The sequence below is a fragment of the Centropristis striata genome, chromosome 21 (genome assembly GCF_030273125.1).
Source record: "Centropristis striata isolate RG_2023a ecotype Rhode Island chromosome 21, C.striata_1.0, whole genome shotgun sequence".
In the NCBI taxonomy this organism is placed as follows: Eukaryota; Metazoa; Chordata; class Actinopteri; order Perciformes; family Serranidae; genus Centropristis; species Centropristis striata.
The window spans coordinates 29,900,904-29,918,433 of NC_081537.1; the positions used below are offsets into that span (position 1 = coordinate 29,900,904).

The 17,530-nt window shown below is 37.3% G+C and overlaps 1 protein-coding gene across 2 annotated transcripts in view; it reads left to right on the forward strand.

The window, feature by feature from the left end:
• The window catches only part of uts2r2 (urotensin-2 receptor 2), a 43,060-nt gene that overhangs the window by 14,417 nt on the left and 11,113 nt on the right, over positions 1-17,530 (forward strand). For both annotated transcript variants that reach the window (XR_009389392.1, XM_059324222.1), the window contains exons 5-8: positions 2,761-2,825; positions 3,427-3,483; positions 5,674-5,827; positions 13,659-13,782. Coding sequence is in view for 1 of the 2 variants with exons in the window: in XM_059324222.1 (XP_059180205.1) it covers positions 2,761-2,825; positions 3,427-3,483; positions 5,674-5,827; positions 13,659-13,782 (400 nt within the window). In the remaining variant the exon portion in view is untranslated. The remainder of the gene's footprint in view (positions 1-2,760; positions 2,826-3,426; positions 3,484-5,673; positions 5,828-13,658; positions 13,783-17,530) is intronic.

Below are 17,530 nucleotides of genomic sequence, written 5' to 3' on the forward strand. Positions count from 1 at the left end.
TGATGGATCACCACATCACAGCAGTTTCATACCACTGTAAAGATCAGTCAGATAATTGATTCAACTACAGTTTATCACTAAAAAGACTTGTATGTCAATTGTCTTCTGATTGTCCTATGTAATTTTAGGTCAACAAAAGAGATGCAAGCAGCCTTATTTTTTCTGTTCACAATGCTGTTTCCCCCATTATCTTTTAATATGGATAGTAACGTTTTTTATAGATCTAATTGAAGTCAAAGATAATGGGAGAATCTGTCTTTTAGCAGCAAACACTTTTTTACTTTGTTGCCATTTCCATTCAGTCGCATGTGAGGCTGATCATTCCTGAGCTTCTGGTTTGATATGTGTTACATAAGTTCAATTTCCATAGAAAATCGAGCCTTATAAATAATTTTCAGCGATCAAAAGACTATAAACATAATAAGGGTTATTGAATAATTAATACAAATTCAGAATATTAATAAATACAGATGCAAATAATTAATAAATGATAAGAGCTTCTTCTGCTAAGTTTTGGCATAATGCATTTGACATACTTAGTATGGGGACATACTAAATACTTTTCTGGCATACTAAATAGTCTGGTAGGTAGGGCTGGGCGATATGCACCAAAAGTCATATCCCGATATATTTAGGCTGAATATCGATATATGATATATATCCTGATATTTTTATCACAAAGTGAGAGCAAATGTTCAGTCAAAGCAAAATATTACAAGTCACAAGTAGTTTTATTGAAATATTATATAACATGTATAACAGGAGTACCTTTTTTTTAAGATCAAAGCTCCATAAAGTGCATATTTCAATAAAAAAAATATCTTAAATAAAAATAGCCTATGAAATAAAATAGGCCAACCTTTTTCTGAAATAAATATATTTATATGAGAAAAGAATAACGAACATTACAAAAGAACTAAATATGACAAACCCTAGTAACGGCAGCATTTATATAAAATAATGTTTTTTTAACTATCGATTTATGTGATATGGTCTAATTACATATCACATTTATTTATTTATTTATTTTTTAAGATTATATTTTATTGGTGGAATGACGTAACAAACAAGGTGACATGAGGGACAAATACACAACAACAAAGAAAAACACAAATGTACAACGATCGGCATCACAAGTGTGCGTGTATCCGTGTGTATGTGGATGAGAGGCAGATGATATAACATATATATATATATATATATATATATATATATAAAGCAAAGCAAGAAGCACTAACGCGAAAAGAGAAAATTAAGGTAAAAAGAATAAAATAAAAAAATACAAAATTAAAAGATAAAATAAAAAATAAACAATATATAATATAGTAACACATAACAAATATCACATTTAAAAATATATCGATATATATCGCCCAGCCCTACTGGTAATATGGGTATTTGAACGCACTATTAGTAAAATGACGTAAATAATTAAATAAAAATTAAATAATTAATAAAAATTCTGAATATTAATAAATACAGATGCATGTCCCAATACATGGTATGCTAACTGCACTATCCCAAAATTCCCAGGATGTCTACTGGCTACTGGTATACATACTGAATGCAACAGCATGTACTTTATAATGGCAGCTGCAGTATCTGCAGAGCACCACAAGTTAAAGTCTGGTGTTAGGAACACAGCTCCAGTGTGGAGTCCTACAGGTCTGGATGTCCCTGGCATGCCCTACCTCCTGCTCTCCGTCCCCCAGCAGGCCAGGCCCTCAGCCAATAAATGAGCTGTTTATGGAGTGTTAAGACACTTAAGTGAAGGGAGGGGAAGCAACAGGAGGGCTTTGGAGAAAATTATTTCTTTTCTGGCTTGTGGAAAACAGCAGCGTCCCAAAGGAGTTGACAAGCAATTACAAGTAAAGGGCAGGATGAGAACGGCACAGAGGGAACAGAGGCAAACTTTGGAACAACAACTGTGCCATGCATGTGTTGCTGCAGTAGCTACAATGTTGGTCTAAATTGAGTTCTAACTAGAAATGAACTCCTTGGTGTCTGTTTTATCTTGTGACAAAGTTTTAGATTTCAGTTTTACTTTATTTCAGAGAAATCCTGATATAAAAATTGCAGTAACTACAAAATCCAACTCAAAACCAAATCAGAGTTCAGTCTGCTTTGGATATATATATACGGATTTAAACATATGACTGTGATACAGGGTAGCCTTGTATTTCTTCATTTTGTTGAATAGTGAAGACAAGAAAAATAGAAATAATGAGTTTATTTGATAGGGAAATTATTATCTAGATAGTGATTAAGTGAAAAAAAGTGAGATAAAATTATATTAAGGCTAAAATATAACATTACTTTATAATATTATGTCTTGAATACACAAATATCTGAATAGAGTTGTTAAAAACTTTTAAATACAGTTATAACAAATTCCTTTTGAAAATGTTTATTTACTGAAAACAAAATATAAAAGCTGAAAGAAGACGACAACATTTCTATTAGAACCTTTTACAGCAATGCAAAACCAGTAAGAGTGCAGTAGCTAGATTTTTGGGGTCAAAGGTCAAATAAGTCATCATGATTTTCAAGCATAAATGTCATATCACTTACCGACTTATAACCTATTTGGTGCCCAGTTAAAAAAACTTTAAAGCAGTTTTTCTCAGTTTTACCCTTTGCATAGTTACTGCAGTTAGACTTTGCAGGGCAGTATCGGTGGGCATCAACAGCCAGCATTTATTATCCAATTCATTAATCATTTCCACTAATTCCTTGTTTTGTTCTTTTTGACCGCTGCAGGCTTCCATACTGGACCTGCACTCTGGAGCATTGTCAATGGGTAAACAGTTTGTCAACATTTACAGGTGAGAAAGTCCATATTTAATTAGTTCCTCTCTAGTTTTATACCTGCAGGGATGACATTGTGCATGATATGTAACATTTGCAGAAACATTTTCAACAGAATCTGGAGTTGGTCATTAATCTTCCTGATGCAGGTCCTTGTGAGCTGTCTTCTGCATGTCCAGTGACCCATACAACCCTCATTCATCACTGCCAGCAGAACCCAGCTTTATTTGGATCATCTGCTCCTCTCTCTTCTCCCTCCCTTCATTCATTTCTCCCTCTATTTCTCCTCTATGTGGTCCCACTGGGCAAGTGGCTGACACAGGCTCCTCAGGGACCACTTGGCAGATTTTAATCAGGAAGCAATGACGAAAGCACTCCCACTCTTCTAGCCTCATTGGGGACTTCATGTGAAGCAGTCAGATGTTTAGTATCTGCTGTGTTTGCATGGCTGGGTAGGCACCTGTCTGGGTAATGGTGCACCGTGCCATGCAACAAAGCCTTAATTAATGCTAACAGATCCCGTCTCCTCTGTTCTCTTCCCTGTTTGTGTCTGTCTGCTCATGTGTCTCTGATTGGCTCTGGAACTGTCTGTGACTGTGCTGCGGGACGCATCTGCAGGTATTTTGGCGAACAGATCGGGGAAGTGTTCACACAAGAGGATTTCCAGCTTTACAGGTGACTAAGGAATCTTAATTCAAAATCAGCCATGCGTTTATTGCACATTCTTAAGAGTTTTGCTGCAAAAATAGATAGCTGATATTTTTTTTGAAAAGTGACATAAAGGCAAATGATTTACACAATAATAGCAAATATGATTCCTTATTGTAAATGGACCTGCACTTATATAGCGCTTTCCTTGTTACACTACAGACTGCGCTCATTCACCCGTTCACACACACATTCATACTGGTGGCAGAGGCTACCCTAAACGGTGCCACCTGCCACCATTGGGAATTCATTCTCACACCGATGAACGCAGCATCGGGAGTAATTTGGGGTTCAGTATCTTGCTCAAGGAGCTAAGGGTGTCACAATTCTTCAAATCCTGGATACAATTCAATTCAAATCGATTCAATTAAATTCAGTTTTTTTTTTTTCAACTTTCAACTCTTGATTTGTAAATTTAAACAGATCATTGGTTTTATGCCCTAACCACTGTCATATACGTTTTCCTCATTAGATGGCAGGTGGGTAATTCACACCAACAGCTTGAGTTCTTCTGAGTTTTGCACTTGTATGAGGTGCACCTGAATGCACCACGAAGTCAGCTGCTTACATAACTCACAGGGAAGGCAACGTGTTCCATACAAGTGACTTCAGTGAAGCACAGTGGTTTATTTATTGTTCTGTTGTTGTTTTTCTAAAATCTTCAACCTTGGCCATGGCACCTAGAAAAGTGCAGTGCAGAATACCAGTAAGCTAGGCTGTGTCTGCTTTGACATGTTGTGGTTTCAGACATGTAAATTAGCTTGGCCAGCAGCAGACCCCTAGTCATTACCAATGTCAGTAAAATTCCAAGATTTTCGATACCCAATACACAACTAAGGTAAAAAAAACAAACAAACAAAACAAAAAAAAACACTTTAGTTTCATTCTTCCTGACCATTGTCATGACCTCCATGACCATGAACTCTGGCGGTAAATTCATAGAACCATAGTTACATCTGCAACTCCCCCAATAAAATTCTTGGTTTATTTACCTTGAAAGAGCTTTAAATTGCTGGAAATCTACCCTTAGAATACTGTTTGAACCCTGTCATGAGCACACAAATGTGAAGATATTGAATATTGCCACAAACTAAAGCAGTTGAAGTCCTAACATGTTTGAATAGGTAGTTTGTCATTAACCCATTTAGGCCTAAAATGCCTGGAGAAAATGCCTGTAAAACCTCTGGGCGATTTTGAAAGAACCCCCTAAAACCTGAAGTTTTTCTGGAAATTCAACAGAAGATTTTTCAGCCTCTGTAGCAGATAGAAATGAAATTCAAAAAGTATTTGAGAGCTTATACCTGTGGCTTTCATGAGAAGTTAGGGTTAGTTTTTTTGTCCAAACCTTCAATAAAGTTTTTTTTAAAATCAACAAATGTTACATTTGACTGAATAAAAAAATCCTATGCATAATACTAATACATGCCCATTAGCAAGATGCAAACATGATATGACCATTAGAAGAAATAGACATAGTTCTCATTAGCCTACTGTAATGAAAAAAAAAAAAAAATCATAATAATAATAAATAATAATGATAAATAAATATATTTTTAAAGTAATATGACATGATTTCTTATATCATCATCACAATCAATTAGTATTATTATTGTTATCATTATTGTCTTCTGTGAAAATATGTCGTCTAAAAACATATTCCTCATCCATAAATCCCGGTCGATTCGTTCCGAGGGTTCAAAGTCCGGATCAGCAATAAAATCATCGGCGCTGTTTTCATCCAGATCTCTTCCGTCACTTACTGCTGAGCTCCTCCGCTATAGTCGTCTTCCACCATGATTTCAAAGTTCTGGAAAAGTCCCATGTTGCATTGCGACACTCCCGCATGTATTCTGATGCATTTCATTGGCCAAGAGACCGAAAATAGGTGGAAAAAAACTACAAATACTACAAAACGACGTATCCGCTTTCCCGGCCTTAATGGTAGAATAACGCAACAGCGCTCCCGGTTTTAATGGTAGAAATGCGGTAATGCTTTCCCGACTTAAATGGGTTAAGAGACCCTTGACTGCTGAACTGCAGTTGAGACATCATTTTGACCAAAGTTGCTCATTGTATTTTGGTCATAAACCATTCTTCCTTCAGTAATAACGGCAGATCTTTCCAATCTGACACGCTTTGTGTGTTTTCTACCGTTAGAAATGTACGTGGGCGAATCCAGGCAGTTATCGCTGAGACGTTTGGTTTGGACCCGGCTCTGATGTACCTCACCAAGCCCACCTTCTTCTCCAGAATCAACAGCACAATAGCCAAAACCCAACACGACGAGTACTGGCACCCACACATAGATAAGGTAATGAATGAATCACAGCTTTTTTTGTTTTAATGCTACTTTGAAATACTAAAAAAGAACTGATCTGGTTTTGTTACGGCTTAGCTCGTTTAGAACAAGGTTATAATAGTTTGGGATTTTTTTATTAGTCTTAGTTTTAATTTTGTTTTGAATTTTTGTTCTCAAATTCAGTTAGTTTTAATTAGTTTTTAGAGTGAGTTTGCTAGTTTTAGTTTAGTTTTTTACTAGTTTTAGTGTTAGTTTTTGTTTTTGTAATGGGCTATTTGTTGGGTGTGAAATTTAAAGTGGTTTTAATAATTTTTGCCTTTATTTCCTTTGGTTTATCCATCTCAGCCCCAATAAGGTTATTAACTCTTACAGTTCTGGGTGTTTTGAATTTTGGTTGGAGTGTAGACATCCCAGTCTCAGTAGACATATTTACCATGTGTTCCTGCATGTTCACTAACAGAATCCTCTTTCTAATAGAAACACTGGATTATGTATGAAAAAAGTTGACAAAGACAAAAAACGAAGGACATTTTCACTATAATTTTAGATAGTTTTAGTTAGTTTTGTAACCACACAATACAATTTCAGTTAGTTATCGTTTTTTTTTTAAAACTCTGTTTTTATTTCAGTTAACAAAAATGTTTTTTCAGTTCTAGTTTTCATTATTTCGTTAGTTTTCGTTAACTATAATAACCTTGGTTCAGAAGCCAGTTTTGTTCCAAAGACACAAAAGATATTATAATGGTGGGTTTCTAGCCTAAATGGCACTCAATAATCAATAGCAGTTAAAATTAAAATGCTTTATTATGTGATATATTTTCATTCATTCCAATGAATGGAGAATCTGAATATGAGAAACCACCTAATAGTAACATTCACAATAACTAGTGTATATTTACAAAAATTTTGGATAGCTTGCCTGATTCTGATCATTGAAAGTACAGTTAGTTATGAATAATAAAGCCATAGAGGCTCTCTCTTAACACATACATAGAACTTGTGCCCAGATTATCTCACAGTCAGTTTAAACATCAGTTCGCACATTGAGCTGCATGTTTTAGATACAGCTGAAACAAAAAAATAGCTATTCGTAACAAGTGTCTTTAATAATTATAATTTCCCTTTCAAAATAGTCTTAATTTCCTTTAGCTCATGTCTCTGCTGTATTATATAAACTGTACACGTCATACATTGTTCATTCTTAATAAATATTCATGGGGTGCAGCTTTTTTTGTCACTGCTTTATTCTTTAACTTTCGTTGTCATGACGCATTATGGTTGCTCTGGGATTGAAAGAAGACCTTGAGGCAAGGTTAAAACAAACAGGATTTGTGCCTAGGGAAAAAAAGTTTCAATGCTTCACGATGTATTTAGTTAAAAAGTGGAGATTTGTATGATGGGTAACTCCTGAATTGATAGAAATTTCCCTAATTGGGAGTATTGGGTGTTTAAATTGGGCTGTTGGCGTCATTCATAAAACTTTTGAAGCATCTGCCTTAATATCGATCAGTATCCCTCTTTTCTGAAATGAGAAAAAGGTGAGAAGAAATGGACTAAAAGTCCATATTTAGTTGTGATATTTTCATAGAACGTAGGGTGTTTGCTGTTGATTTGTCCATATTAATATTGGTCTCCTCATCCTCTCCCACCGGCCCTCGACAGCTGGACAAATGTAATCTGAAAGGACCCACTTCTCTTCCCCATCTGTTTCTGCCGCCATTTTGAGGCTAATTGGCTAACCCAACCCTCATTTAAATGTAAATGGCCTCTGACGTCTTTGGTGGTGAATTTTCTCCCCATCGATCATATTGCTGATACGGTGTCATAGCACCAGTCGTACTATGACAGCACAGAAAGTGTTTTATCTCATTCATGCAGGGATAAACTTGCCTTGGTAATGAAACTCAATTATAGTTGCAGACATTAATGCCAAATGTAGTATTTTCATTCATGACCTTGGCTCGTCTTGGAGCTGAAGTCAGGCTGTTCTCATCCACTGTTCATTGGTGTACCTATAAAAATAATGCACTGCGACACACTAGATATTCATTCCTATCTACAAAAACTATGCCGCTATGTTCTGGTGTCATTACTTGCAGGCTGACTCCGTCCTCTCTTACTTTCTGCACCCATTCATGAGTTGCAAAACGTAATATTTGCACCAGCTTGCTACTATTATAATCATCCCTGTAAAACTGCCTCCAGACCTGGCTGATTTAAAATGTATCTCTTGTGAAGCACAAGAAGTTTTCATTATTATTTTTTTAAATCTTTCATACATACATTTACAGGTTCCTGATACATAAAAGCAAAGAAAAGGAAAAGAAAACTAAATTATAGAAAAGATAACCGTCAGGATTTCCCATCTGTATCCATAATTATATATCAACATCAGTTTTCTTCCATAGACAATTACAACAAAACAAAAAAAGACTCAAACAGAATCTGATTTTAGGCCTATATGATCAACACACCCTGTCCATTTAGACCATATTCTAGAAAATTTGTCAGTCTGGATTTTGAGGGAGTAGGATAACTTTTCCATTGTATATATATATATATCATGGACCACATCTAGCCATTCTCCTATTGTAGGTGGATATTGTTTTAACCACCTTCTTGAGATTGCTTTTTTGCTTGCCACCAGAAGTATAAGTAACAACTTTTTATCTCTATAATCCCATAAGTCAAATGAGATGTTTCCTATGTAACAATAACTTTTTGATGGCCTGACTTGGAACTACAGTAGAATAATCAATTTTATGCAGTTGCATTGTGAGTAGAATTGAGAAAATGTTTCTGTGTACCCTTTAGCTGCACTAAACAATATTCTCCATTACCGTTCTAAGCCATGTTCTAGCCTCTTTTAGCACATTGTTTTGGTCGTCTGGCTGCGAACTCTCAAGCTCTAACCAACCTTGTGGTCAATCCCAAAAGGCGACCACTTTCACCCAGAAATCTACCTTCCCAGTTCAAATCAAACAGACAAAGCTAACAGCTAACGACTGTTAAAGGTTTTTTTTTTGCAGAACAGATGAGAGGACAGTAATATCCTTTTGACTATTTATTTAAGACAATAATGAAAGAGTGAGCATGTACATGGACCTTCTCTGTTCAGAAATCACAGGCTGCTAAGCAGTTAGCTGTAAGCACCTCCCAGAAAAGGATACCTAACTTACTTACACAGAGTTTTATAATATGAATGTGCGGCTTTCTGATTGGTCAAAACTGTTGGGGCAGCACCATGGTTTATACTCAGCCCGCCCATTACGTTGGCATTGGCACACATTGGTCCTAGCCTCTTGGTGCTTCAGCTTCCGGTCTCCGCCCTGTGGAAGGAAAAAAGCTAACAGCACACTTTTCTATCTTGTCTAGTTTGGATCATGAAATGCCTAATTTGGAAACATCACAACATAGCTCATGAAACATGATTGCGATTGATTTTTTTTCAATATTATTATTTTTAAACATAAGAATATTTTAAATCTGTATAGAAAAGGAATGGTTCTCTCCTAAAAATAAAGCAGTCAGCAAGTCAGTGCCTATCTCCACCTGGGCCCATGGGCTTGAATTGGAGTACAAAGAGTGTTTCAGTTTCTCATCTGCCCTCAAAATATATGGCGATGTGCAAAGCGTTATCAATATATCCTTTCTGTTGATACTCCTTATTTCTGTGTGCTGTGCCTGCCACATAAAATGTGTGTTCCATGCCCCGCCAAATTTACCTCGAAGCAGCATTTTACTAAAGGTCATAATGCAGACCATTGCTAATTTTATTAATCTCTAACACTAGCAAACATAGTGCACCATTTAGCAGCTACAGAAACAGATATTTTTAACAGAAATTGATGGAAACTAAAACGGAGCTAAAAACAGTGAATAGCATGGAAATAATCCCACGTTTGTTTATCTTCCTGTACTGACACATGTATGTGACAAACACGTACGTGACGTGAGCAGATCTGAGCAGAGTTTTGCGTCTTGGCAGTGTAGACGGACACGGAGAAAAAAATATATTAGAAACAATCTTTTTGGAAAATGTAAATGACGCAAAAATGTAACGTTAACGAGTTGACTTTAAATAGGCTAATACAATGGTAATTACCTATCAATAGTACTTTCTATAAAAACGTAAATGTCAAGTCCTGTCAAATACTACCACATACTTCAGTTACAACATATCAAAACAGCTTGTCCCGCTAGCTTACCTGTGCTGCGCATCAACACATGGCTCATTTGAATATTCAAATGCGCGCATATCGAAGGACTGAGAGTGGGTCGGGGTTTGACCAATAGGATGGCTGTATAATTCCATAGGCCCACCACGTCACTAGCGTTGTGTTTATACTGGATTTTTTATTTTATTTTTTTTATAATTTTTTTGGAATTTTTGCTTTATTGAAAGTGACAGATAGAAAGGGGGAGACAGACGGGAGGACATGCGGCAAAGGGACCTCAGGCCGGATTCGAATCCGGGTTCGCCGCAGGAAGGACTACGCCTTAATGGTACCCTACCAGTGTGAGCCACCGGGACGCCCCTTTATACTGGAACTTTGACGGGGGCGCAAAGGCCAACTTGGCCGTAAATTGAACATTTTTTCACAGGGCATCAAGGCCAAAGTGCGGGCGTCGTGAAATTCCCACCCTGCTCTGGAGGGTGGTTTCACATTTTTGCGTTTTTAAGCCCCAAAAACGCCGTCACCATCTAAACGAAAGGCACTTCCCAAAAAATATTTTGTTGTTTTTACCCCACAAGCGTCCTTGTGTAAACGGGTCCTTAAATGGAAACACGGCTCCTGGCAGCTACCAGTTCTTGTTTCAGGTTTGTTTGAAGACTGTGACAGGCAACTGTGATATATGTTGATGGACAGATGGTTTATCCAATCACCTGTCACGTTTTTTTATAAACTGCCTGCCCTTTTCCAAACAGTTTCCAATGATTGCTTCTCAGACGGTTCTGTATAACAAACCATCTGGCATCAGGTAGCTGGCAAGATATCATAACACCTGTTCTATGAGTATACCTGTTAACTCGATGCAGCGTCTTAGGCCTAATGGCTTCTTTGTACTTTCTTTTATTTATAGTTGTTCTCTCACCTTGTGAATTGAAATCCAGTTTACTTTTAAACATGCTCAGGACAAGTGATATCCAACTCAAAGCATCTCATTTATCAAGGAAAGGGCCGTTTCCAGTAAAAGAAAATGTATTGAGGACAGTAGAAACACATTTACATGCTGCTAATTTATAAAAAATAAAGTTTTATACAATGTGCAAAGTTGCCTCTTGAAATGGTAGAACCCAGCTTGAAACACTTGAGTGTTCTCAGAATCAGGGTGGTTTGAAGTTGTTTCAGCAATTCATGAAACTCCCAGTAGTTCACTTTGTTTTTCTGTCTTTGAGGTAAGATCAAATGAGAACACTCTCAGTATAAAAATACCATTTGACTCTTTGAAAAGACAGCCACTTTGGTTTCTTGTCAATTCACTCTTTGATGTTTCATTAAGGCTACAAAGTGTTCGCTTGAGCTCCGTTGGCTCGAGTGGATCTGAACATCTCTTATCCATACTTTTATAAGTTGCGTGGCATAAACAGAGCCGCAGCCCACAGCACAGTTCATTTTGGATGAATGATTTTTGCTAAATCTTAAGAAGGGGCTCTAGATTGCAGGCCTGCCTTAAGGCTACAGTTCTTTGGTTTCATGAATAGTTTCACCAGTGCGTCAGTCTTGTGGTCTACTAGGAGGTTCTTGTCAGTGCAAAAAGTAACAATGTAATGATTCCCCTTTTTAAATCAAAGGCTCTTGAATCAGTCCCAAAAGTCCTATGAGGAGAGCAGTCCAGGTGAGGAGCCAGCAGCAAGTGAGCCCTGAGATCAAAGCTTTACTCTTTCAAACAACACTCGTTTACAAGACACTTGAAAAAAAACGAATTATTGCCTTAATCTGACTATAACTGGACAACTGAAGTGCATGTAAACGTGCTAGTCTGACTAATGTCAGAGTTCTCCAACTCCGATTAGGACACACAGATAATGTGATCGGAAAAGGATTTTTGCCGGCATGTATAACAAGACAACTCTTGTGCGCATTCTCCGCATGCTCCACCCCGCGCTAGCGTATGACCCCAGAACAAAAACATCCAAGAAAGCCGGTCACATTAGCTGCTCGCACTTTAGCCGGTCACATAAGCCGCTCGCACATTAGCCGCTCGCATATTAGCCGGTCACATTAGCCTTTCGCATTAGCCGCTCGCACATTAGCCAGTCACATTAGCCGCTCGCACATTAGCCAGTAACATTAGCCGCTTGCGCATTAGCTGGTCACATTAGCTGGTCACATTAGCTGCTCGCCAGTCAGTAGCGACGGCACAAAGTGTCGAACTGAGGTAAACAGAAAGGGGGCATTTGTAAGCATAGCTCGACTAAACTGTGCATGTAAACGCACTGAATGTCTGACATCATGTCCACAAGTCTGGCTGAGATACGATAGTGACAGGAAAACAAAGTATTGTAAGATCTGTGTGGTCAAACAGTTAGTGAAGCACACTGTATTAGAGCTGCAATATTCCGGGAATTTTCAAAGTTGGAAACCTTCCATGAGAATTAACAGGAATTTATGGGAATAAACCAGGAATTTACAAAATTGAAGGTTGGCCCTTAACAGAAAACTTGAATATTTTCATCATAATCTTGACTAAAACGACCAGATTTTATGCAAGTACTCTTGAATATATGCTGTTACTTAATCACATGCACACAGCACACTGCTTCTGCAGGGCTAGCTAGGCCACACCCCCTACATGCACTGTGCATTCCTCCCTCACGTGCACAGATGATTTCTAGAACTCTGGACCACACTTTTGAGTTTTGGGATTTTTGTTTATATTCATGTTTGGATATGATACAGTTTGTTTAAATTACCCCCAATTTCTAGTTAATTCCCATTAAATTCACATACATACATTAGGGCTGGGCGATATATCGATATAAAAGATATATCGATATATTTTTAAATGTGATATGGAATTAGACCATATCACATTTTTTCTTTCTTTATATATAAATACTGCCCTTACTAGGGTTTGTCATGTTTAGTTCTTTTGTAATGTTCATTATTATTTTCTCACATAAATATATTTATTTGAAAAAAGAATGGCCTATTTTATTTCATAGGCTATTTTTATTTAAGATCTTTTTTTTTTAATGTGCATGACTTTTGGTCCATATCGCCCACCCCTAACACATTCCATAATTCACATTTTTCAACCCTACACATGAGGCACCCTTACAGTAGTGATCATGATTTTGTGACTGCAAAAGCTTTTTGGAGCTCTTGAAACTGGTGCGGGGTAACATTTTGGGGAAAAATAAAAAACACTTTGCTGCAGTAATGCTGTATGTGCACAGTTATATAGCTATTTTAGAATTGTACTTTCAATATTGTACTATCAGATATCCTGACTGAAGTCCCTTGTGTCGGTCAAGCAACATCAACTGTTCCTCCTACTGTACAACTTGCTCGCTTTTTATAGCATCAAATAATATATTTTCTTTCTGTTGGCACGTTTTTTTTTTTTGAGTGACATTTTGATGTTTTGGGGCCCTGGGCCTGTGCTGGGAAGGGCCCATTCACTTAATGGGCCCTTCCGAGGACTGAAGGATATATGCTAATGAAGAGTGAATGCATCTTGCCCGGTGCCTCGTCTCCTGTGAAAGCCATCTTGTATCAGTGAAGAGAGGATAACCACCACATAACAGAAAGAATGGTGACAGTGGGATCTTGCTGCTAAACTTCAGCTTGTTATATTAATGCAGATACTGCCTTCCTCTCTCACTCTCTGTCAGGTGACTTACGGCTCTTTTGACTACACTTCACTCCTGTACTTGTCTGACTATGGCTCTGACTTCACTGGAGGAAGATTTATCTTCATGGACCAAAATGGCAACCGGACAGTGGAACCACGGGCAGGTACGGTAACTACTTAGCTTACCAAATCTCGTAGGTTAACTCTATGTTTTGGGCTATTTTGTCCATTTCTGAATCCTTTTTATCCTGCCTGTATACACCACTTAAAAATGTTTAAATGCCATGTTGGTATATTTTTTTCAGCACATCCTCACCTATATGACCTAATAATAATTTATTTTTTATTCTGACTTACTGGATAAACATTTTGAACCAAAAAGAAAAGTGTGTGATCCTGTCATCCAACTCTGGTTTTTATTCTGGTGTCACTCTATTTTATTTGCGTCTTGTGTGTTTAGCGTAAACATTTGGGTCATTTTGTGTATTTTTTGTGTCTTTTTTGGTCATTTTGTGTCTTTTTCTGTGTTTTTTGGGGGTCATTTTGTCTTCTCATTTTGTGTCTTTTTTGGTTATTTTGTGTCTTTTAGTCATTTTGTGTCTTAGAATAGAATAGAATGCCTTTATTGTCATTATACACATGAACAATGAGATTTGAGAGCTGACTCCAAAAAGCAGTGCGACAATAAATAAAATACATAAAAATAGACAATATAAACATACACATACTTAGGCAAGTAAATGTAAAGAAAAAATATATATAAGATATAATGTAAAACATTGGCAAGAAAGGGAGGTAAGGTGCACAGTCATCAATTCAGTTTGCCAGAAGCAGATATGATGCTATTTAGTGTTCATAAATATATTGCACATTGAAGGACAATTGTTTTTGGTCATTTTGTGTCTTTTTTGGTCATTTTGTGTCTTTTTTTAAGTCATTTTGTGTCTTTTTTTGGTCATTTTGTGTCTTTTTTGGTCATTTTGAGTCTTTTTTTCACTTTCACTTTTATCATGCTCAATTAAGAATTTTAAATGTTGCAAATGTAAACAAAGGTTGCAAATATAACATATAAGAGGGTTACATCCAGTTCTATCATTTTATACTAAATATATTTGAGCTTGTCTCCAGTTTTACTTGGTATATCATCATCAAACTGAAACTGGCCTCATGGAGTTTACAGCCAGAACTGTAGAGGTAAATTTACAGTAGGGCTCCACGCTGCTTTGTTTTCTAGTCTGGATGCCATGAAGAAGTCATGCTTTGGAGCTTTTGGAGACTCCAGAGGGTTAATAATGTCTATCTCTGTAGTGCCACAGTCCTTTTTCCTGCTTCAGTTTCAAAGACAGATGCTGCTGTAAGGCAGAATATTGTAAATCCCTCATTAGTAATACCTGGAAATCCCTGGCTTTGTCTTTTAAAGCCTATTAACCTGCACTTAAAGTGATGCAAGATAGATAAAGGATTTCATTATTACAACCGTTCTTGAAATTGTAATGGCTGTACTCAGCTGCATATGAATCTTGATGTGGTTTTGGTGGGTGTAATCCTTTTGTAAGTGGCTAATCAGCAGCGCAGACCACTGCACAGTGAAGGTACAGGGGATTAGGCTATAGCTCACATATTGTACCCAGAGAGTTAGACATAGCACTATCTCGATGTCTTGGGAAATAGAGTGGTCTGTGTCTGCAGATGTATAGAAAATAAAGAAACATATGGGTATGGCTGTGAGTAAATTGATATTTTAAAGCGGCATGGAAAAGTATACAGGATCTCAGGAATCATTTTCTGGAGTACCATGGGACTTCAGAGGCAAATGTGAGGCATTTGCAAAACAGGAGAATTGGATCAATTCTCTGGGGAGCATGTGGGAAATTGGGAAAGTTTCCGAGCTGCTCACTTTAAAGGAATGTGCCAGGATGACTTTGCCAGCTTGTTTCAGACATCCATTTAATCTGTCAGCCCTTTTTCTTGCTTTTGGTGTGCTCTAATGAGTACTCCTATTCAACTTTTTAAACTTTCAAACTTAATTTTGTCAAAGCCAAAATTATTCTTGCAGTCAGGTGAAATGTGAAACCAACACACCTTAAAAGTGTTTCTGAGCTCAGACTTAACATCTCAGATCAGGGTGATTTTATGTACTGAAGTCTAACTTCTTAAGGCCATTGGACCCACTCTAAGGAGTCTGCTGATAAAGCCAGCTGGCACCAGCCTTTGCTGAAAAAGTAGCACATTTTTCAGCAAAGGCTGGTAGAATCAGTTCTGATATAACTAATACGGTCACTTCTGGTTCTAAAAAAACAAGTTGGTGGCAAAGTGCCAGACTCAATACTTAAAACCTTAGTCCACAAACCGATTGGTGACATCATGGTGAATATGTCCCCTTCTTTTATACAGTCTTTCCTCAAACACTAACTTCAAGTTAGCAAGCAGGCCCTGCACCCTTTATTCGAGAGGGTTTTTTTTATTTGTACCATTGACTCTTATGTCATGACTAATTGGGATAGTAGTTTTTACCAGAGATGTCAAGTAACGAAGTACAAATACTTTGTTACCTTACATAAGTAGAAATTTTGGGTATCTATACTTTACTGGAGTAGTTATTTTTCAGCTGACTTTTTATTTCCACTCCTTAGATTTTCACGCAATTATCTGTCCTTTTTACTCCTTACATCCTATTTCACTTTGGCTTGTTTTCATTACGGATTTTCATCGTAAAAAAAAAAAAACCACACACACACACACACACACACACACACACACACACACAAACCCCTATCCAGATATATCGTTCCATCCAGATAAATCGCTTCATCCAGATATATTGTTCCATCCAGATAAATCACTTCATCCAGATAAATTGTTCCATCCAGATAAATCGTTCCATCCAGATAAATCGCTCTATCGAGATAAATTGTTCCATCCAGATAAATCGTTCCATCCAGATAAATCGTTCCATCCAGATAAATCGCTCCATCCAGATAAATCGTTCCATCCAGATAAATCGTTCCATCCAGATAAATTGTTCCATCCAGATAAATCGATCCATCCAGATATATTGTTCCATCCAGATTAATCGCTCCATCCAGATAAATCGTTCCATCCAGATAAATTGTTCCATCCAGATAAATCGATCCATCCAGATATATTGTTCCATCCAGATTAATTGATCCATCCAGATAAATTGTTCCATCCAGATAAATCGTTCCATCCAGATTAATTGATCCATCCAGATAAATCGATCCATTCACATAAATCGTTTCTTCCAGATAAATTGTTCCATCCAGATATATCGTTCCGCGCCCGGTATGAATTGACCCCAGGCAGGGGACGGTGCAAAACCGTGGCGGAGCTGTTCCGTGGCCGTTCCGCGCCCGGTGGAAATCCCCAGTAAGATGCATGAGGAAAGAAATATTTAAAAATGGTTCGAGTAAAAGCCAAATTAAAAAGATAGGTCTTAAGTTTGCTCTTAAAGTGTAAACATATACCATTCTGACACCCTATTGGTTTGTACTATCCATCGTACCTGCACATGACGCTCATCACATTCCAGCAGGGAAAGCAGACGTATGTATTCCGCTACACATGATCCAATTAGAAAATTTACCTTGTATCCAGGTAAATTTCCAGGTAAATTTTCCGATACAACTTCTGCTCCATGAAACACATGTTAACGCTCAAGTAGTACACATATGTTTTTGGGGTTTTTTTTGCATTGTAGTACAATATGTTCATTTTCAATGGGCATAAACAGGTGCATCCCAAATGTTTCAGCATTAACATTTTAACATAACATAATAGTCATTATGGCTTTTTTGGGGAGGTGGGGTAGTGCACTATAGCCCCCTGTGGCCCCGTGGCCTAAGCTTTTGTCTTTAATGGCATTTTTCCCCCCTTACATTACTTTTACTTTTA